General features: G+C 48.7%; 1 protein-coding gene across 3 annotated transcripts in view; it reads right to left on the bottom strand.

Annotated features, from left to right (window-relative positions):
* Positions 1–22,418, bottom strand: part of ATP7B (ATPase copper transporting beta) — a 150,432-nt gene that overhangs the window by 7,936 nt on the left and 120,078 nt on the right. For all 3 annotated transcript variants that reach the window (XM_073583303.1, XM_073583304.1, XM_073583302.1), the window contains 6 exons: positions 22,265–22,418; positions 19,771–19,953; positions 11,122–11,317; positions 9,881–10,027; positions 9,463–9,605; positions 8,597–8,800 (listed from right to left, as the gene is read on the bottom strand). The exon at positions 22,265–22,418 is cut by the window's right edge and continues 41 nt beyond it. In XM_073583303.1, coding sequence (XP_073439404.1) covers positions 8,597–8,800; positions 9,463–9,605; positions 9,881–10,027; positions 11,122–11,317; positions 19,771–19,953; positions 22,265–22,418 — 1,027 coding nt within the window. The remainder of the gene's footprint in view (positions 1–8,596; positions 8,801–9,462; positions 9,606–9,880; positions 10,028–11,121; positions 11,318–19,770; positions 19,954–22,264) is intronic.

Here is a 22,418-nt window from a genome sequence, read left to right as displayed (position 1 = left end):
TCCTCGAAAAGGATGGAGGTTTTCTTGGTGACCTTGGCTACCAGAACATCGATTTTGGGGACTTCCCATGCTCGTGTTTCCTCGCGGTCAAAAGGCAGACGACTTTTAAAGTCCCGGGATAGTACAAGCCGACGTTCTGCCTCTTTCCACTCCTCAAGGACCATTGTCTTAATGTGTTCACTTACGGGCAACACAGTCTGTCTCCGGGCCACCAGACATCCGAACATCAAGTCCTGTCTGGATTGCGGTTTAGGAACTTCCTCGATCTGCATAGTGTTCCTGAACGCCTGGACTAACTCGTCAGTGTCCTCCAGCCTGAACAGGAATTTCCTGCCTGGATCCTGCCTGTCCGCCAGGATCTCTCCTTCCTCCTCCGGATCCGAGTACCGGTAGTCTGACTCCTCGATCGAGCTTGCTTCGGAAACTGGGTCTGCCTCCCACCTCGGACGCTTGCGGCTCGGCCCTGGACTGGGGGACTGCTGCCGTGCGAGGCTGGCTCTGGAGGCTTGGACTTCCTCCCCCATCAAGGATCTCATTTTGGTGAGGAGTGATGGCTGTTCATCTCTTATGACCCTTGATGTGCAGGGTCCACAGAGGGTTTTGATATGGGTGTCTGGCAGCTTTACCCAGCATACAGGGCATCGGACCGACTTGGATGGGGCTGCTGGGGTTCCCTTATCCTATCAACATAAGATGCGGTACCGATGTCAGTCGTCCTGGGCTGCGGGGATGGGTGTGGGGCGGGTGATCTGCTCCAGGCGCACTTACCTCACCATTCGCCGGAGCCTCTGCGTCCATCCTGCAGCGATCTGTGCTTCCAGAGAGACGGTCAGCCCCTGGAGCGCGCACTTCGATTCAAACTGGCGAGTGACGTCACCGGCAGAGACGCGCGTGCTCTCGCGATAGGCCGGGTCCTGTCGCTTCCGCTTCCTCCCGGACTCTAGCCCCTCCTGCACCTCTGATGGCGCTTTCCTCATGACGCTGGCGCCCGCCCAGCCTGCTGCCTGTGGGGGACCGACCTTTGCCTGCCATGGCGGCCACCGACTGGAGCCGAGAGCCTCCCACCGGGAGAAACGGCTCCCTCCAGGAGTGTCGTCCAGCTCCTGGCCTTTGCGGCAGAGGATCTCCCCACCAGGAAGTTTCGGCCAAGGCGTCTTGACAGGGGGAAGGTTTGGACTGGCCGCCTGATCCCCCTGGGCCCTCCGGTAAGCTCTGCAGCTCCTCTCGCGTGTCCCTCCATGCAGGGACAGGAAAAACACTGAGGGAAATGGGGTGGGACGGGACCTTTTAACCTCTCGTGTGCTTTCCTGTCTCTGTAAGGAAGAGGAGGACGTCCTCCATGGTACTGTCAGGTGGACGTCCTGGAAACCACCATGGTTACTTACCGGTAGCCGGTTTTTCCGGAACCCATGACAGCACCACATGAGAGAGAGGGATCCGCCCCGCCAGGACTGGAACCTACTGAAACATAAGGGGCGGCACCTCTCCCCCGCTTCAGTTGGATTACAGAGCATTTGAGAGGACTTCCCGGTTAGTTACATATTTATCCAACACCACATCACACAAATACACCCGACTATTGTGCACACCCAAACGGTGAAAAAGGGGGGGAAATATACGGGTGCTGTCATGGGTTCCGGAAAAACCGGCTACCGGTAAGTAACCATGGTGGTTTTCCCTTCACCCATGACAGCACCACATGAGAGATTCTGGAGACTTCGAACACCTTAGGGAGGGACCACCGCTTGCAGCACCCTTCTACCAAAGGTCAAGTCAGCAGAGGAGGATAGATTTAGTCTATAGTGTTTAAAGAAAGTTGAGGGTGAGGCCCAGGTAGCGGCCTTACAAATTTGCTCTATTGATACCTCTGCTTTCTCAGCCCAGGAGGTCGCCACAGCTCTGGTGGAATGAGCCTAGATGCCGTCAGGAACCGGGACGCCACTAGCTGAATAGGCTACACTAATAGCCTCCCTAATCCATCGGGCAATAGTGCCCTTTGACACTCCATAACCTTTCCTAGCCCCCTGGAAGGCTACGAATAGGGACTGGGACCTCCTCCACTGGCTGGTTATAGACATATACTCTACTAGGGTTCTTTTAACGTCTAGGCTATGAAATTTCTCCTCCCCTGGGTTTTTTGGATTCTCACAGAAGGAAGGGAGGACAATTTCTTGGTTTCGGTGAAAGTTAGTTACTACTTTCGGCAAGTAAACAGGGTCTGTTCTTATAACCACCCTATCCTGGTATATCTGGGTATATGGTGGGTTGACTGAGAGGGCCTGCAAGTCACTAACTCTACGTGCCGACGTTAGAGCTACCAAAATGATGGTTTTTAGGGTGAGGTTTTTAGTTGAAATCTGCTGTATGGGTTCAAACGGCTCCTTCGTAAGGGCTTCCAGCACCAGATTTAGATCCCATGGAGCTATTTTTGGTAAGGAAACTGGCCTAGATCTGTGGCAAGATTTTATGAATCTGGCTACCCATCTGTTTGCCGCTATATTGCAATTGTATAATGCACCCAGCGCTGAAACCTGTACCTTGAGGGTATTAACCGCCAGGCCTAGCTGTAGACCTGTCTGTAAGAACTCCAAGAGGGACTCGATTGGGGGTTCTTGACCTAACGGTTTTCCCAGGAATTGTAGAAATTTCTTCCACGTCCTGCCATATATGTTGGTTGTTATTGGTTTTCTACTTTTCATTAGAGTAGTCACCAACCCCGGGGAAAAACCTTTATCTCTCAAAAGTGCCCTCTCAAATTCCACGCCGTCAGATGGAACCCCTTGACTTGTTTTTGGAATATCGGCCCCTGAGCTAATAAATCTGGAATTTCTGGCAGTACCCACGGGTCCGAGAGAGACATCATTTGCAGTAGTGAAAACCACGGTCTTTTTGGCCAGAACGGGGCTATGAGGATTACTCTGGCTTGCTCGTCTCTTATCTTTTTTACCACTGCCGGGATTAACGCTACTGGGGGAAAGGCATAGCTCAGTTTGAACAGCCACGGGATTTGCAGAGCGTCTACTACCCACGGGTTTTCCCCTGGGTTTAATGAGCAGAACCTCCTCACCTGCCGGTTGTTTTTGGTGGCAAAGAGGTCAATCACTGGCTGCCCCCATAACTGTACTATCTTCTGGAATATTACACGATTTAAGGCCCACTCTCCCTGTTTTAACTTGTTGCGGCTTAGAAAGTCGGCTTGAACATTTTCTGTCCCTTTGATGTGTAGGGCCGTCAGGGAGGTTAGATGTTGTTCTGCTTTGAGAAAGATTCTTTTGGCTTCGTCCATTAGGGAGTTTGACCTTGTCCCTCCCTGGTGGTTGACATACGCCACTGCCACCCTGTTGTCTGACATAATTCGGACATTTTGACCCTGTAGCCTGGGAATGAATGCCCCCAAGGCTCTGTTTACCGCTCTTAACTCTCTTAAGTTGGAGGAAGCCTTCTGCTCTAGGTAACCCCAGGACCCTTGGGCTATTTGTTCTCTCAGGTGTGCCCCCCATCCCAAGGAGCTTGCGTCCGTCAATATTATATCGGACACGGGCCTGTGCCACAAAGTTCCCCCTGCTAAATTTGTGCTGTCTAGCCACCAAGTGAGATAGTTTTTCCCCTTTTCGGAAAGTTCCAGCTTCCCTTCTAAACGCCCTTTCAATCGTTTCTGGGCTGACAAGATTTCCGCCTGCAGTTGTCGGGTATGAAACTGTGCCCAGTTGACCGCAGGGATACAGGCTGTTAGCGTGCCCAACAGGGACATTGCCCTTCTTAGGGTCATGCGCGGTTGTTGTATTGCTGTAATGGTCATTTCTCTCACTTTCTCTAGTTTTTTCTCTGGCAAGAGACAAACTTGACGGTCGGAGTCCAAGACGAAACCTAGAAATGTTTGTTTCCTTAGGGGTTGAAGTTTTGATTTCTTTAAGTTTACCATCCAACCCAGTCTTTGCAGGGTTTCTGTTATTTTCTCTACTTGATGTGCGCAGTGACGTTCTGAATTGCCAATGACCAAAAAATCGTCCAAGTAAGGCACCATAATCACATTGTGGATTCGAAGGAAAGCTGTCATTTCCGCTATTACTTTCGTAAAAATCCTTGGCGCTATGGAGATGCCAAACGGAAGAGCTGTAAATTGAAAGTGCCTGAGGTCGCCCTGGATGTATAGGGCTACCCTCAGGTATTTCTGGTATTCTGGGTGCATCGGGATGTGGTAATAGGCATCCTTCAAATCTATTACGGCCATGAAGCAGTTGTGGTGTAACAGCTTTATGGCCGTAGACACTGATTCCATTTTGAATGTTTGGTTCATGATCCATTGATTGAGGCGCCTGAGATTTATTATCGTTCTGAAGGAGAGGTCTGGTTTTCTTATTCGGAAGAGGGGAGAATAGAACCCCCTTCTCTCTTGATCTTTTGGGACCTCTATTAGAACTTGTTTCTCCAACAGTCCTAAAATTTCTGTTTCTATGGCTGATTGCTCCCCTGGTTCCTTTCTGACGGGGGTCACCACAAATGAAGCTCTTGGATGCTGGAAAAAAGGGATTTTTAGGCCATTCTTTATAATGCTCAGAATCCAATTGTTGGCCGATATTTTCTCCCATTCTTGAGAAAAGAGCTTCAATCTTCCCCCCACCGGAGGGCTGGCGTCATTGCGGGGATTTTTTGGCGGTTGAGGTAGTTCCCCCAAACATGAACCCTGGTTCTTTTTTCCTCTTGTCGTCCCACCTTTTCCGCTCTCCCGGGGGACGGCCCCGATTGAACTTTCCCCTCCGAAAGGGCGGTCTCCTTTGATCACCCATGAATCTGGGGAAGCCCTTCTTTTTATCCCCGGCCTTCTCCAAGATGTCATCCAGGTTTTTCCCAAACAGGAACTGCCCATCACATGGTAACGAGCATAATTTCGCCTTAGATTGAATGTCCCCAGGGCAGCCTTTGAGCCATAACGCCCGTCTTGCGGCGTTCGATAGCCCCGCTGCTCTTGCCGTTAACCTCATCGAGTCGGCGGAGGTGTCAGCCAAGAAAGCGGCAGCTCCGTGTAGCAAGTACATTTCTCCTAATATTTTCTCTCTTGGTACCTTGGAGACTAATTTGTCTTCAAGTTGTTGCAACCAGACCATTAATGACCGGGCTGTGCAGGTGCCGGCTATTGCCGGTTTCAGACCCCCTGCCGCTGCCTCCCAAGTGTGCCTTAGGTATGAGTCCGCTTTTTTATCCAAAGGGATCTCTCAAAACCCCTGAATCCTCCAGGGGCAGGGCCGACTTCTTGGAAGACCTAGACACTGCTGCGTCAATCTTTGGGACCTTGTCCCAGACGTCCGTGTCTTTAGCCTCAAAGGGGTATCTACGCTTTGAAGAGGAGAGAAGGCTACCTGACTTCTCCGGTTTCTTCCATTCTCTTTCGATTAGGGCCTAAATCTTGTCATTGACCGGAAAGGTACGCTTCTTCCTTTCTTGCAGGCCGCCAAACATTACATCCTCCAGTGATCTCTCTACCTTCTCCTCTTGCAGGCCCATAGTGGACCTGATGGCTTTAAGGAAAGCGTCCGTATCTTCTACGGGAAAGAAAGGTCTGCCCCCCGTATCACTGTCTGAGGATGAAGATGACCCGTGCTCAACTTGATACTCCAAAGAGGAGGAGCCTGACGAGGAACTCGGGGAGGCTTTCCTACTCTTACTCTTCTTTTTTAACAATTTTTTAAGTGAGCCCTGTACCTCAGATTTTATCATCGATCTGAGGTTTGTTGCCAGGCTCGGCACCTCTTCAGCCATAGTCCGCTGGATACAGCTGACACATAAGTCCTTTTGGTAGTCTCTTGCTAAAGGGCTGTGGCATATGGCACATTCTCTATTTTTCTTTTTGCTTATAGCTTTTTTGCCCTAAAAAAAAAAAGACAAGACATAGGAAAGCCTATTATTGTCTAACTTTCACGGAGATCACTCACCACCCAGGAAAGATGGATACCGGGCTCTGGGGCTGCGAAGGAGCGTGCGCTCTGCGCTCTTTTGATCTCGAGGAATCCCTCGATCGGTGACTCGAACGGCTGCTGCTTTTGCCGCTCGAGCGGCTCTTGCGACCAGAAGCTTGCGATGGGGGCAGAGACAATGGGGACGGTGAGCGATCCTCCTGAGACGCCATTGTCGCCCCTGCAGCCGCTTCTGCTCCTTCTTTTATGCGGTGAGTGAGCCCCTCATTACCCTTCCCCCCCCCGCGACCGCCAGCCGCTTCTCCTGGCCGGCGTCGCGCCCGGCGCCATGACCGTCGCGTCTTGATGACGTCAGCCGCTTCCACGTCAGACGCCGGTCTCTGCCCCCGGCTTCCCCTGCATGCAGGGGAAGGAACGGGCGCGCGCGCAGGGGGAGGGCGGCACAGGGAGGAACCTCCGAAGGGAGGACATCGGAACGTGCCCGCACGAACCCGGGGCCCATATGAGGAAAACCCCGGGGACTGCGCTACCAGCTGCCGACGGCCAGCGTCGCAGGTAAGCCAGCCCTGCATTTTTACACGCCGGGACGGCCCTGGGTCTTTTCATCCTGACAGGCACCGCCGCTGTCAGAGGGATTCCTTTCCAGGACAGGAACCCAACTGAAGCGGGGGAGAGGTGCCGCCCCTTATGTTTCAGTAGGTTCCTGTCCTGGCGGGGCGGATCCCTCTCTCTCATGTGGTGCTGTCATGGGTGAAGGGAAAAAAAGATTTCCCAAAATAAGAGACACAGAATCATCCATGCCATCGACAGCTGTCTCTCGGCCAAGAAAATTGCCAAACTGCATCCTGCGAGTGCCATTATAATTGGAAGAATGCAAAATAAAGTCCGTTCATCCATTCAAAAGGTCAAGAGGTGGACGTGCAGGCAAAATATCGGAGTAAACAAGACGGCTCATCACAAAGTCTATCAGTTCTGGTGCGACAAAGTGAGATCACAGATATCCATGCAAGCACTGTGTGACACATGTTACACAAGTCTGGAATAGTGCCCTGAAAAAAGGCGAAGAAGCATTGCCTGCAATATTGTCCCGCCAGAACGGGATTTAGGGTTAAATTTCCGGCAAAGGCAATGCTACCGGGCATGCGCAGTGACAAATGCGGATCCAGCCAGCCTAAAAAACGTTTCATTGTCCGTCCTGTCATGTCAGCGGACGCCAAAATTTGGGCGGATCCGTAAAAAAATGGATCCAACTGATGACCATCCGTCAAGATCCGCCGATGATGCAAGTCAAAGGTGAAAAAAACGGATCCGCCAAGAAAAATGGCGGATCCGTTTTTTTTTTGCAAAACGGCGGATTTTGACTGATGGCGACAAACGGATGTGTGAAACAGGCCTAAAGGCGTTAGATACTTGACTAGGATCGATGGTGGTCTCAAATTTGAGCTATATGTGATTATCCTACAAGAGGCGTTACTTTATACACTTGAGTACTCTGGGTATAAAAAGGATGACATCGTGTTCCAGCAGGACAACGACCAGAAGCATAATTCAACATTGTCACTGAACCATTTCTTCGCCAATGAAGAAGAGGTGCCGAATTGGCCCCCACAGTCCCCAGACCAACCCAATTGAACACTTGTGGGTAGAGTTGAAAAGAAAAAAAGAGAAGGAGGCACTCTCGGTCCCTTAAAACCTGTTATTTAACAGTTCTTAAAACATGGATGAACGGGACCAAACCTGTTGAAGCGCCATTGTGCATGAACTGGCCATCGTCCGTCTTTTGCACTTGCACCCTCCTGCATCCATGTTTTAAGGATTGTTAAATAAATAGGTGTTTTTAATAGACAGAGTGCAGCCTTCTTCTCTTTATGGAAATCTCAATATTCGCAAAGTGTGTGGAGATATCCTTCATGATCATGACTGTTGCCGGATTTTTCTTCTTATTACAGAGTTGAAGAAAAAGCTATATACATACCCAAGTAAGTCGACCAGTGTGCACCAACTTTGGGAACGTGTAGAAGAGACCTGGGATCAGATTTCAGTCGAGACACGTTTGAATCTGATCGACAGCATGCTCAGAATGATTCAGGCAGTGTTGAAAGCCAAAGCTGGATTTACAAAATACTAACAAAATTATAAAAATTTTAATTTAGATTTTAAGGAACAAAACAGCAACAACACAGCAACATGACAAGAGACTGCATAACTAATCATATGCAAAATAGTTGCAAATCAAATTTATGTATGCGATATCCAAGATGATGGTCTATAAAATGATGGTAGTCTCACAGTGGAAGCTGTAGTGGATGGTGAGGTATGGAGCCTGAAAGTCAAATGTTCAAAACATTGTCACCACACACCCACGCTAGGGAATTACACCTCCATGCTAGGATATGAAGGCTCAAAATGTAGGATAAGGTTGAACCTTCTCAATAGTCCCATCGAGACTACTTGGGCTCCCTCTATGGTATGTATCATCTTGGTTATTTTTTTTTTATATAAAATGTGGATAAAATGGGTCTACTGGGGTAAACCAGTAGAGAATGATTGAAGAACACTGGATTACTGGTGTGGAAAGACTGATATAAAGCAATCGACAAGTAACATCATAGGGAATTTGACTTCTGTCACTCCAATATGGTTAATACACAAACTGTTTGAACCAGACATGGGGATGCACATACTCTGATAAGAACAACATCTGCAGCTTCAATGGCAACATCTGTTCCTGTGCCAATGGCAATCCCAACATCAGCTTTGGCCAATGCAGGGGAGTCATTGACGCCATCGCCCACCATGGCTACTTTCTTCCCTTCATTTTGTAATGCTTCAACTTTGGCGACCTTGTGTGAAGGAAGAACTTCTGCAAACACCTTATTGATCCCAACCTGGAAGAGCCAAAAGGTTTACAAACAATTCCTATCAAACGACCAACAATTTTACTAACACAAAATGAAATAAATAGAATTCCAACTACGAGATATCACATTAGGCCAGGATCACACTACCGTGTGTGATGCGAGAAGCTCGCACGAGTCTCTCGCATCAACACCCGGCACGCTGCCGGCACTCGGACCGGAGCTGTGGCTGCATGTATTTCTATGCACCCGCAGCTCCGGTCCTGATTGCCGGCGGTAGCGCCGGGTGTTGATGCGAGAGACTCATGCGAGTTTCTCGCATCACACACAGTAATGTGATCCCGGCCTTACAGAAACTTACATTGGTCTTGAAATAATATAGACATACAATATTAACAGATGTACTGTAGTTAACCAGATATACGCTTTGCTTTCTCCAGAAAGGAGTATGGTGGCTGCCCTCACCTCGACTGGTGTGAACGAAAAGGCAAATCCCACTGAACTGGTGCACACACAGGCTGATTATCATCTTCTTTTACATATATCAATGTGCAATTAGGTAAGTGCTATACTGTATAGATTACTATTGGCTGATTGGGAACTTGGTAGCTTTGCACCTTTCTCCAACTAAGGTCACAAATATACATGTTTAGTAAGTTTAGACACAGTTTCATCCATGAAAGTAAAAATACCTGAGTGGCGATTGCCTTGGCGGTCTTCCGGTTGTCTCCTGTGATCAGTACTACATCCACTCCCATTGCTTTCAGTGTGTGCACAGCAAGCGCTGCCTCCTGCTTTACTGTATCCGCAATAGCAATCATTCCACATAATGCGCCTTTTCAGGGAAAAAAAGGTTGTCACGAAATAGACAGTGGCATATCACAAGCATTCAGTAGACGCTCCTATAGAAGATATATGCCAACCGTCCGGCACAATGCCAAATTTAGGGAATTCCAGGCGCACAGGCATCTATATTCTGATATTCTAACAATCTGAATAATGACCGTTCATTACATTTCGAGTTTTCTGAAGGTTCAATGACACAAAGCTGGCTGTTATGACATTTTGAACAGATAGATTTGCATGTATAGGAATATTCGGAGGCATTACCATCTATAGCCATCAGCACTGCAGTCTGCCCTTTCATTTCATGACTAGTCATCGCTTCATCTACATCACTGGAAATGTGCAGTCCATTGCGTCTCATCCATTCCCGGTTTCCAATTAACACAGAATGCGGTTGAGGAGCTGAGGCACCTATACAAACATGGTCATTATTCAATAATACAACACGTATGGAATGTATTGCTCTTTTTTGTACATTTATCCTAAAAGGAATCTGTCAGTCGGTTTTTGCTATTTTATCTGAGAGCAGTATAATATAGAGGCAGAGACCCTTAATCCAGGGATGTATCACTTATATGGCTGTGTGCTATATTTTTAAACACAATTAGTGTTTTATCAGCAGGAGATTATCAGTGCAGGACTAGGTCTCATGTGCCAGGCAGTCCAACTTATCTGTGAAACTCTGCCCCCACCATTGATTGGCAGCTTACTGATAATGTAAAGTGTACACAAAAACCTCTCAATTGGTAATGTGGGTGGGATTATACACAGAAATATTCAAACAGAAATGTTATGAAAACTAAACCAAGCAATCCAGCAAGTCATAAGTCGCTGGAATCAGGCTTTCTGCCCCTACATCATGCTGATCTCAGCTTCAACAGCAAAAAACATTATGTTTCTTGGCAGTGAGGGATCATGTTGACACATTGTTTTTAAAGCAGTTTTACAGGACAATAATACTGATGTATTACCCTAAGGATTGACTATGAATATCAATTCTAACAACTGCACCTTCACCGATCAGAAAACCCTACATGGCCTGGTCATCCCCTTGAGCCAGTCTGATGAGAAATTCAGTAAAATTATCTCATAGGTGCAGTCTATGATTTCAGACCTCCACCGATTTCCCAAATGTATTTACCCACTTATATAGCGCCATTAATGCCACAGACCCTTTTCCAATACAAAAGGAGCCAGACCGTAGGATCAGACACTGGCTGCATTTTTCGCATGTATTACTCTGAAAGAGTGCAGTGTATGAGCTAGACACTTAGAGCTGCAGAATAAAGGGGTATCCCCATTAACAAATAGCCCATGTTCTCATTTTATGCCCAAGTTTAATCATTTCCATATTCTCACTTGATGGCAGTGGTACGCTCAAAAAGGCATAAAACTCCAAGTTGTAGATGATAAAAGTAGAGACTTTCTACAGGCAAATACCCATCACTGAAGTTTTGGTAACGTTCTGGATTGGACCTATAGATTTTCGGACAGTGGAATTATACCTTGGAGCTCGGGAGCAATGATTAGGGATCCGTCCTCTTGTGGATGGGTGAGGCCACTCATGTATACATTCTGCTCATTTAGGCCCTTCTCACTCTGCACCAGGACACTTTCCACATTATTCACTTTACAGCTGATTCCGCATCCCGGGACCGCCTGGAAATCTGTACAATATCCCAGTGACCCTGTCCCAAGCTCCTACAGAAATATAAAATTATACGTAGTTATAAAACTCATAACGGAGATCCCCAAAACTGTTGCAGCAGCGACCCGGACCATAGTGCTGGTTTCCATTTTCTTAAAGTAGGTTCCAAATTCATGCAAATTATCAGTATAAATTAATTTTAGGAAAATTAGCTGTTTTATAGAATGAAAGAATTTCTCACAAGTAGAACCTAGGAGACTAAGCTACTTTAAGGTCACACACATTAGACAAATTGTTGGCAGACGGTCTACTGTGTATAAGAGTGCCAGACGAATGATTGTTGGGGAGATATTGATCGGGCTTGTCCGATTACAGAAGGCCAATCATATTGTTCTCTCGGAGACAAGCTACTTGCCAACATGTCACCTGGTGGCTTTCTCATAAAGAGCACAGGATGCTTGGTCGAGCTTTGCAAAATGACCAGTGAATCTTTACTGTAGATCATATATGTGTCAAACTCTGCCACAAGGGCCAAATGTGTCCCACAGTGTAATTATACTTGTCCAGTGATGCCCACACCGCTCCCCTGCCCGGCATGGCACTTTCAACTGTGGTGGCATCCTGGATGCCGATACAGTCGAAAGCATTGATTTGAAGAGGGAGAGTAATCTGTCACACCCTACCCCATCATTCTGCCTCTGCGTCTGACATTTGTGTGGTACCGGCAGGCACGCGGGATGCAGTGACGAGACGCGAGACGACTTTACGCTTTTGGTAATAACTTTTTATAAGTATGGATCAGGTGACTAGTCTAAGCAACCAAACAGGTAACAGGGATTGTCCTCGCAGGGACTCAACACAAGCAAACACAGATATATAGGAACACGACTACCCCGGCAAAGGCCGGTCACTATGGGGCCACGGTATGGCCGACTACGGGTCCTTAGCTATATAATGTCACTTCTCTGTCCTGACGTCCTTGGCGTCCTGGGTGATGGTTCGTCGGCGTAGCAGCCGCTGAGCCCAGCTGCTGATGAACTGGCGCAGTCTTCGAGCGTTCCGACGCTCAGGCGAAGCAGGGGCACAACAGGCCCCGGAAGAGTTCCTGGACGGATGGGCCGCAATCCCCGGACGGGGGTAAGCGGTCGCGAAGCGAGGTGGCGACTGGCAAGCCAACGGCGGAGCAGCGGTTCTCTGACGGGCGACTCGGCGCCGTCCCTCTGCCGTCCGGTGTAATTGTCCCTCTTGCTTCTGTCCTCCTCTCTGGCCTCTGTATGTCCCTCTGGCTCTCACACTCCCACGGTCTCCTGCTCCTTCTTCCCCGTTCTGCTGACTCACTGTGACTCGCGTTCTCCTCCCCTTTTATATCAGCTTCCCCCCAGCCCATCTGTCAGTCTCAACGGTCCGGCCCTGAACTCTGTCCCCCTGGAAAAAACCTGCCCCGGAACCTAAATGACGGTCCCCTTGGTTCCAGCCCGGGCACTCGACGGGGGCCTCTTCTCCCATATTTGAGTGGGGGCAAAAATTGCGACGTAATCGCGCCCACTGCGCCGAGCAGTGAACAGCTTCAGAGCGCTCGTTGCGGAGACCGGAGCAGACTGAGGGAACAATGAGAGGCGAGTGTTTCTTTCAATGCGGGGCCTATATTTTTGTATGGAGGACTATGTGAGGCCCATTATACTGTGTGGGGATCACTATAGGGGCATAATATGGTGTTGGGGTCACCATTCTTTGCCCGGGGAGGGGGGGGTGTCATCATACTGTGTGTCAAGGGGTCCTTCTCCGATACCACACAATCAACAGAGCGAGGGAAGTGTGAACGATCCCAAGACCTTTATTATAGGCAAAACTAAAAGGTCCATAAACAATCCACCACACTGAGGATACAATAGTCCAGAACACGAATGCAGTTCAGTAACAGGATGAATGTCCAAGGGGATGAGAGTCCAATAACCCAGCAGACAGAGGATAAAATGGGTCCATATGCTTCCCCTTCTCTCTGACGTGCTGTCTTCACACGATCATCACCACACAGGGTCTGACTTGAACACCCCTGTCCTCCCCAGCCCCCTCCTTTTGTCCAGGGATAGTCAGAAAGGTTGAGGCGGTTTTTAGGCCTCCCAGACCTGACAAAGGTGCCTTGGGGATTAAGGCACTACAGGGTGTTCATCAAGAGGCATAGATACAGTCAGGCTGCAGACAGTAAAGGCCCTTTTACATTTAGCGATGCACCAGCAACGATACGACCCGTCAGGATCGCTGGTGCATCGCTAAATGGTCGCGAGTGAGCTGTCACACAGGCAGATCTCACAGCGATGTAGCGACGCAGCAGCGGTCGTTACTTACCTTTCAGACGCGGCGATCCTGACGTCCTCCCGCCCGCGTCCACACGTCGCTCGTGGAAATGGACGATCTCACACGATCAGCAACAGACAGCAGGGGAGCCGGTCGGAGGTAAATATCACACATAGCGATATCGCTGCTGCGTCACAAAATCGGTGACGCTTTAGCGATATCGCTATCGATATGTGTAAAGGTCCCTTTTGTGAGCTAATTCAATTATCAGTCTTTTGGAAGGTAATTGAGACTCTAGACAATATAGGAATACACGGAATGATACAGGGCAACAAGAGAACACTATGAAGGTCGGTTAGGGGCTTGGCCAAGGTGCTGAAATTAGGAACGAATTTTCGATAGTAACCAGCAGTTCCTAAAAATGCAAGCACCTGCTTTTTAGTCTGGGGTCTACACTAGTTGCTAGTAGCTTCCACCTTGGCAGGCTCAGGTCCCACCCCCTACTCTATGCCCGAGGTACTGCACCTCAGCCATCCCTATTTGGCACTTATCAGGGCAAATGGTCAGTCCTGCAGTAAGGATACAGTCTAGCACTACGCCCAAGTGTTTAAGATGTTCCTCCCAGGTTGTGCTAAAAATGGCAATGTCATCCAAGTAAGCACAGGCAAAGTCCTGACATTGTTCTAACAGTCGATCTTCCAGGCTCTGGAAAGTAGCGGAGGCAGTTTTTCATCAAAATGGGCATTCCCAGGAACTCAAAAAGCCCAAATAGAGTAATGAAGGCTGAGCACTCCCGAGCATCCTCCGTTAGGGGTATCTGCCAGTACCGCTTGCTCAAGTCAAACGTGGTCACAAATTGGGCACTGGCCAGACGATCCAATAGATCATCAATCCAGGGCATGGGGTAAGCATCACTCTTGGTGGCATCATTTAATCGTCTGTATTAAACGCAGAATCGTTTTGTAACATCCTTCTTGGGGACCAGGACGACAGGAGAGGCCCAAGAACTGTGAGATGGCTGAACAACTCCCAGTCATTTCATCTCCTCCAGTTTGTCCTTTATCATGCCTTAAACAGTCTCTGGAACCCGGTAGGCAACCTGCTGGATGGGGCGTTGTCCGGGGGTTTCCACATGGTGGCTGGTGAGAGTAGTCTTCCCCAGCTTTGAGGAGAAAGCAGCAGCTCTCAGCCTTAGTACGGCAAAAATATCGTCCTTTTGTAAATCCGATAAATGGGAGCCCTGGGGCATTAGTTCCAGTGATCCTCCCGCTTGGGTGACCTGGAGAAGATTGGGGAGACACTCGTCGTCAGCGGTATCACTAGGGGGTTGGCAGACGGCTAGAACAGGCAGAGATCGGGCGTGGTATTCTTTCAGCATGTTAATGTGGAGGGTTTTCTGTTGTCGACCACTAGAGTCCAGGGCAATAACGTAGTTAGTGTCATTAATTTTCTTGACAACCTGATAAGGGCCTTCCCACACAGCTTGAAGCTTGTTGGCAGGGGAAGCAGTAATTATGAGCACTTGTTGTCCTTCCACAAATTCCCGGGTCCTGGCATTATGGTCATACCAGGTTTTTTGTCTGGACTGAGCCATTCGCTGATGTTCTTTAGCAAAGGTAGCAAGCTGGGCGAGATGGTCTCTGAACTCTAGAACATAGAGAACGATGGGCATTCCGGTATCTGAGATGTCTACCTCCAAATGTTCTTTCAGAAGAGTGAGAGGCCCACGGACCTTCGGGCTAAACAGTAGTTCGAAGGGAGAGAACCCTGTGGACTCTTGGGGAACCTCCAGATAGGAGAAGAGGAGATGTGGCAGGTATTTTTTCCAGTCTTTTTCAACATCAGCAAAAGCCCTCAGCATATTTTTTAGGGTTCCATTAAAGCATTCACATTGTCCGCTGGTCTGCGAGTGGTATGGGGTGGTGCGAATGGCTTGAACACCAGAGGTATGCCATAGGGACTGGACTAGATCTGACATGAACTGAGTGCCTTGATCCGATAATATTTCACTAGGAAACCCTACCTGGGTAATGATGATAACAAGGGCCTCAGCTACCTTTACTGCTGTAATACTGGAGAGGGCGACAGCTTCAGGATACCGAGTGGCATAGTCCACCACTGTCAGGATATATTTTTTCCCCGACCGGCTGGGGTGGGCCAGAGGACCAATGATGTCGACAGCTACATGTTGAAATGGTTCTTCAATTATGGGGCAGGGATTGCAGGGCTACCTCATGTCAAGCTCCTGGATGCCGCATTCGCTGGCACACATCGCAGGTACGGCAATAATGGGCTACTGACTGCGAGATGCCAGGCCAGTAAAAACTTTGGGTGAGTCTCTTTTCAGTCCTTTTCCTCCCTTGATGCCCAGCCAAGGGGATGTCATGGGCCAGTTGGAGTAGCTGTGCCCTGTACTTCTGAGGGACAATGAGTTGCCTGGTCGTTGCGTCAGGGTTGCCCTGGTCACTGATCTTTGTTACAAGATAATACAGTCCGTTTTCTTGAGTGAAGCCATCCCCATTATCTCCATGTGCCCAGTTTCTGCCTTTCGCCTAAGGGCTGCTAAGGTAGTGTCACCCTCTATTTCTCTCCTAAACTCCTCTCTGTCTCAAGACTCTCCCAATGTCAATGTAGTGGCAGCGAACGTATTGCTTACCAACTCTGATGCGGTTCGTGGTGGTTGCTCCCCCGGTGAGGTCCGGATGACGTAGTGCTTGAAGGACCTGTAGTAAGGTGACTGCTCCCACAAACGAGCACTAACTCCCCAATGTCGTTACCAAGGAGGATATCTGCAGGAAGTCCTCCCATAACTCCAATCCAACACAGTTTTTCTCCACAACCATAACCCAAAATCTCAGAAGCCCGCTGTATATATTTGCGGGCACCCCCACCAAGACAATGGGAATTCCCGGACCCTGGTGAACTGCCTTGGGTCGAACCACATGGGGGTCAGCGATAGTCAGGAATGCCCCCCGTGTCTCTAAATCCTGACACTTTATATCCATCAATTAAGACATCCTGCAGGTGGCATTGCCGTTGCTCTGGGTAGCTAAAGGACAAAGGCCGGAATACGTACTCTCCAGGGGGGGTATCTATGGTGCCGTGGTCGGTGGTCCCCTCTGGTGGGGGTGGTGGTAGCTCTTCCTCAGGCGGGATGGAGTGCACAAGATGCACTGGACGAGGTGGGGCTGTGTGGGGCTCCCTCCGAATCCTTGAGGGATAGCCAAACTGCAAATGTCCAGGTTGCCCACACCCATAACATCTCCTCTCTATGATAGCCCCAGGTCATGGTCGGAACTGTTGGGGCCCAGGATGGTGAGGTGTGATTGTCATCGGCTTGCGACTAGGTGGAAGGGCAGATATAATCAGAGGGGGACGGGGCGCGGGAGCAGGCCGTGGTTCATTGTCCAGACGCCACCTCCATTGCGGTCGGATAGTAAGGGCTTCATCGGCCAGGGCTGCAGCTCTATCCACGGTACACGGCGTGCACTCCTGGACCCATTCCCATACCTCTGCAGGGAACTTGGCAAGAAATTGTTCTATAAGGAATGCCTGTATAACATCTTCCACAGTAAAGGAGTTTTCTGCTTCCAGCCATCTCCGACATGCCTGGGACATCTTATGTGCATACATCCTACACGATCCCCCCGTGGCGTATGGGGGGATCTCGGAACTAGGCCCTATACGAGTCTGGGGTGATAGCATGGTAATCCAGGTTAGTCCGCTTTACAGTATTATAATCCCGATTCCGCTGTGAGTCAATGGTTCGGTAAGCCTCAGCCATGCTTCTGTTCAGGAGTCCCACTAACAAACACATCCAGCCAGAGTGGGGCACCTCCATCACAGCACACTGCTTCTTAAAGTCCTTGAAGAATCCCTCCACATCTCCGGAAGCCTCATCAAATGGCTTAAACTCTGTCCGGGTGATCCGTACAGGCTCCCGGATGGTTGGGTTTACACTCCACATTGCATTACTCCCTCTTTCAAGTTCCATTGCTTCTTGTCTCCGCTGTGCCAGGCGGGCAGCCTCTTCTTTATACTCCTGAGAGGTGCTGGGCCCAGAACCGCCATCTCTTCTTTGTACCACACCAACCACTGGCTTTTTGGGGTGGGGATCCCTGTCTCCAGCGCTTGTCCTTCAGGTATCTGGAGGAGGTGGCCAGGCTAGCACCCAACAGTAAGTCAATTAAGGATTCTTTAGTCAGTCCCAGGTAGTTCAGGCCCAGGTCTCTGGCTTTCTCCTGTAAACTGGATCCAGTCCAATTTCTGTACTCTGTGGGTGGTTCCCATTGGGTTACACTCTGTTGATCCCACCGCTGCCACCAGTTGTCAAGGGGTCCTTCTCCGATACCACACAATCAACAGAGCGAGGGAAGTGTGAACAATCCCAAGACCTTTATTATAGGCAAAACTAAAAGGCTCATAAACAATCTACCACACTGAGGATACAATAGTCCAGAACACGAATGCAGTTAAATGGGTTCATATGCTTCCCCTTCTCTCTGACGTGCTGTCTTCACACGATCATCACTCAGGGTCTGACTTGAACACCCCTGACCTCCCCAGCCCCCTCCTTATGTCCAGGGGTAGTCAGACAGGTTGGGGCGGTTTTCAGGCCTCCCAGACCTGACAAAGGCACCTTGGGGATTAAGGCACTACAGGGGGTTCATCAAGAGGCATAGATACAGTCAGGCTGCAGACAGTAAGTGAGCTAATTCAATTATCAGACTTTTGGGAGGTAATTGAGACTCTACACAATATGGAAATACATGGAATGATACAGGGCAACAAAAACACTATGAAAAAATCTGTAAAATATAAATATACACAAAATGATACCGACATAACATATCACACCACCACACTGTGCATGTGGAGGAATTCACTGTGGTGTTTGGGGGGACACTTTTGTTGGCATCAAATTTTATGGGGGCAATTTTGTGTCTTCAATAGTAGGAAAATTACTTTGTAAAGGCTGCAAAGTTGTGAGATATGTTCTTCTGTGACCCCACTGAATATTAAGGATTTCCTTTTTGGAGGGGGGCCCAAATAGAACTTTTGCGATGGGGCCCCATGATTTCTATGTATGCCCTTGCCCACGAGAAATACCCAATTCTCTGGTTCTGTGATCTGACTCTTAAGATCTATTAATGATAATGTACTTTGTTCATGGAACAATCTCTAAGTTTGTTTCCATATGAAAAGGTTCTCATCGTTATATAGGATAAGGAAAACCTCCTCAACTGTAGATATACATTTTTAAAAAATATCAAGGTTGGCCAGCGAGTTTGTCCAAGTTTTTAATTTTAGCCCTCTGTGTATGTGAGTTTGACATTTCTGCTCTAGATGATGCCCTCAAACAGCGATATGGAGAAGAGTTCCCTGCTTGGCAATAATTCCTGGTCATGTTGCAAGGCTTGTTAACTGGTCAGACATTGACCCATAGGGTGGCCACTAGTGATGAGCGAACATGCTCGTATAAGAGGTTATCGGAGCATGCTTGTGTGCTAACCGAGTGTCTTCAGTGTGCTCAAATAATATGTTAGAATCCCCGCATCTATGTCTTGCGGCTGTTTGACAGCTGCAACACATGCAGAGATTGCCGAACAAACAAGAAATCCCTGCATGTGCTGTGGCTGTCGATCAGCCATGAGACGCGGGGAATCAAACATTATTTGAGCACGCCAAAGGCATGCTCAGATAACACCTTATCTGAGAACACTTGCTGATCACTAGTAGACACCTCTCCTTGGTGGTGTTTGTCAAATGGGTCTCTCATAGCATAAAATAAATAACATTTGCACACTTTTCCCCCACAGAGCATTGCCTATAACACTCTGTTCTCAGCTAGGCTTTCAGTGAGTCTTTAAGAATTTGCTCAGCTTTACAAATTTCCATTTTCAAAATATTCTCTTCATATAATTTTGAGTTTGTAATAAAATAGGAGTAATTTAGTGGCTGAAAACAGGAATAACAGTCTTGGCTCCGACCAAGGAGTTGGTGCTACGGAAACAGAAGGAAAGTGGTGGAGCTTCATGGCTTTCATGTTTTTAGAATAGAATATTTGGAATAGAACCACATCAGGTCTGATGCATGACAAAAATAATGTACCTACCTCTAGATACTATAGAATGCCACAAACTACTAATAGTAGGATCTGCAGAATAACACTACTGACATAGACATGGAGATAAATATACTGCTTCTTTACCTCCTTACAGTACTTCGTCATGGCCATTCCCAGGGGATGCTCACTGCTGGCTTCTGCAGTACCGACCACGGCAAGCATTCTTCTCAGGGGCATCCTGACTACATCACCCAGCAGCAGCACTCTCATCACTTTAGGGACCCCATGTGTTATTGTCCCTGTCTTATCAAACATCACTGTATTTATCTGAAACGGTAGACAACCTTACAATTAGCCATGGAATGATTGAAACCTATACCAGACACTTAAGCCCCGGTCACACACAGCGATCTCGCCAGCGAGATCGTTGCTGAGTCACAAGTTTTGTGACGCAACAGCGATCTCACCAGCAAGATCGCTGTGTGTGACACTTAGCAGCGAACGGCCCTCCTGCCGGGTATTGCTGATCGTCTTCGAATGGCCTGGACATTTCTTTGATCGCTGGTCTCCCGCTGGCCAGCATGCATCGCTGCGTGTGGCAGGCGGGAGACCAGCGATCAGCGAGCTGGTAACCAAGGTAAACATCGGGTTTCTAAGCGCCGCACGGAGCTTAGAAACCCGATGTGTACCTTGGTTACCAGCACCCTGCCCCAGTGCGCTGGTTTCTAACATACACAGCAGGTAACTAAGCAACGTGCGTCGCTTGTTACCCGCGTGTCGCTGGTGCTGATTGCTGGTGAAGCTGTCTGTTTGGCAGCTCACCAGCGATCATGTAGCGACACACCAGCGATCCTGACAAGGTCGTGTCTCTATGTGTGACGGGGCCCTTAGCCTCATTGTGTAAACTAAATGTGCACATTCAGACATTCATCGCTGCGTGTGACAGGCGGGTGAACAGCGATCAGCTCGCTGGTAACTAAGGTAAACGCAGGGTTTCTAAGCAGCGCGCGGTGCTTAGAAACCCTCTGTGTACCTTAGTTACCAGTGCGCTGATGCAGGGAGCTGGTAACCAAGGTACACATCGGGTTTTTAAGTGACTCGCGCTGCTTAGAAACCCGATGTGTACCTTAGTTACCAGCTCCCTGCATCAGAGTGCTGGTAACTAACGTACACAACGACGCGCCCGCTCGGCGTTGCTGGTGCTGATCGCTGGTGAAGCTGCCTGTTTGGCAGCTCACCAGCGATCATGTAGCGACACACCAGCGATCCTGACAAGTTGATATCGTTGTCGGGATCGCTGGTGAGTCGCTATGTGTGACAGGGCCCTTAGGGTACTGGCTTACTGGAAAATAAAAATTGCTGTATGTGTCCCCCTTCTATTTATACAAGTATGTACTGTATAATGGGTACTTGTTCTGTCAAAAATAAATAAAGAAAGTGAATCATGAACGTCTAAAAAAGGCCTAAAGCCAGTCACACACTGCAGGCCTTGTCCGCAGTAAGAGAACCCATGGGGTTTTGCTGTGTCCCTTGGTGTGGACTTATTATGTATTTTACCGCATGCATTTCAAAGGGTGAAGTCCATGGTGAAAAGCTGAACCAAATGCACAGGATTGACAGATTAAAAAAATGACACTATGCCTCCAATTCCATGTGTTTTTTTCTCCACTGTATGTGCATGTTACAACATATATCATTCACAAGTATTGTACTTTTTGTTGTGGAATCTGCGACATGTGCAGTTGAGCCAGCGAATCTATAAACTTGGCAAAGCTGTGTGCGTGGACCTTGTAAAAAGGCACAAAGTCTCTACAGATACCGATTAGACTAAAGGGATAATCCAAATTTTTAAAATGTATGCCCTATCCTTAGGATTGACCATGAATACTAGAACGGCAGGGGTCCGATCCTTGGTGCCCCCCCCCCCCCCCCGCTGATCAGCACTAGCTAACAGGATGGCTTCTATTTCCTGGCCATATAATTTTTGTAACAGTGATGCAATGTAGTGATAACGCAAATTAGGCAGTACAATGCTATAGCCCATTTAACCTCTTGAAAGACTCAGTGAGGGACCATATTTTACCATACAATCACTTAGGCTAGGTTCACATTTGCGGATAGCTGAGCTGCGGACTTCCTCCGTGAAGCTCAGCCCCGCCTATGTCCGCATACTTCTGCATGCGTCCTGCGTCCCCCATCTTTAACATCGGGTACGCAGGTCGTGCGGATGTATGCGGATGCCTCAGCATGCGTCGCTTTGACGATGCGGTGACCGCATCAAATTCCAACCTGTTGCGTTTGACGCGGGTCGCCACATCGTCAAAACGACGCATGCAAAGGCATCTGCATACCTCCGACCGGAGGAGGTGCGGCAGTGGGCAAAGCTTCACGGAGGAAGTTCGCAGTCCTCCGCAGCTATGAGGAATGCAAATGTGAAGCCGGCCTAAGTGAAGAACAGTGATCTCTTTGGCAGTGTGTATACTTGGCTAGATAAGGTTTGTGATGGAATCGGAAACATTCCCAGCAACTTCACACCCCTGTTGTTCACAAGCTGCAGAATACTTACACATTAGGTTTATTTATGAGCATGGCAAGTGAATTATTTCTGATTGTATGTTTTCAGCAGAAGCCTACTAACCTTATGTGCCATCTCCAGCGGCTCTCCACCTTTGATAAGGATGCCATTTTGTGCAGCTACTCCAGTACCCACCATCACTGCCGTGGGAGTAGCCAGACCTAAAGCACAGGGACAGGCAATAGACAGCACAGTGATGGCAGTCTGGAAGCCAACC

The sequence above is a fragment of the Dendrobates tinctorius genome, unplaced genomic scaffold (genome assembly GCF_039654945.1).
Source record: "Dendrobates tinctorius isolate UK_male_01 unplaced genomic scaffold, ASM3965494v1 ptg000075l, whole genome shotgun sequence".
Taxonomy (NCBI): Eukaryota; Metazoa; Chordata; class Amphibia; order Anura; family Dendrobatidae; genus Dendrobates; species Dendrobates tinctorius.
Note: the sequence above shows the minus strand (reverse complement) of the source record. Positions and strands in the feature narration are given on the sequence as shown.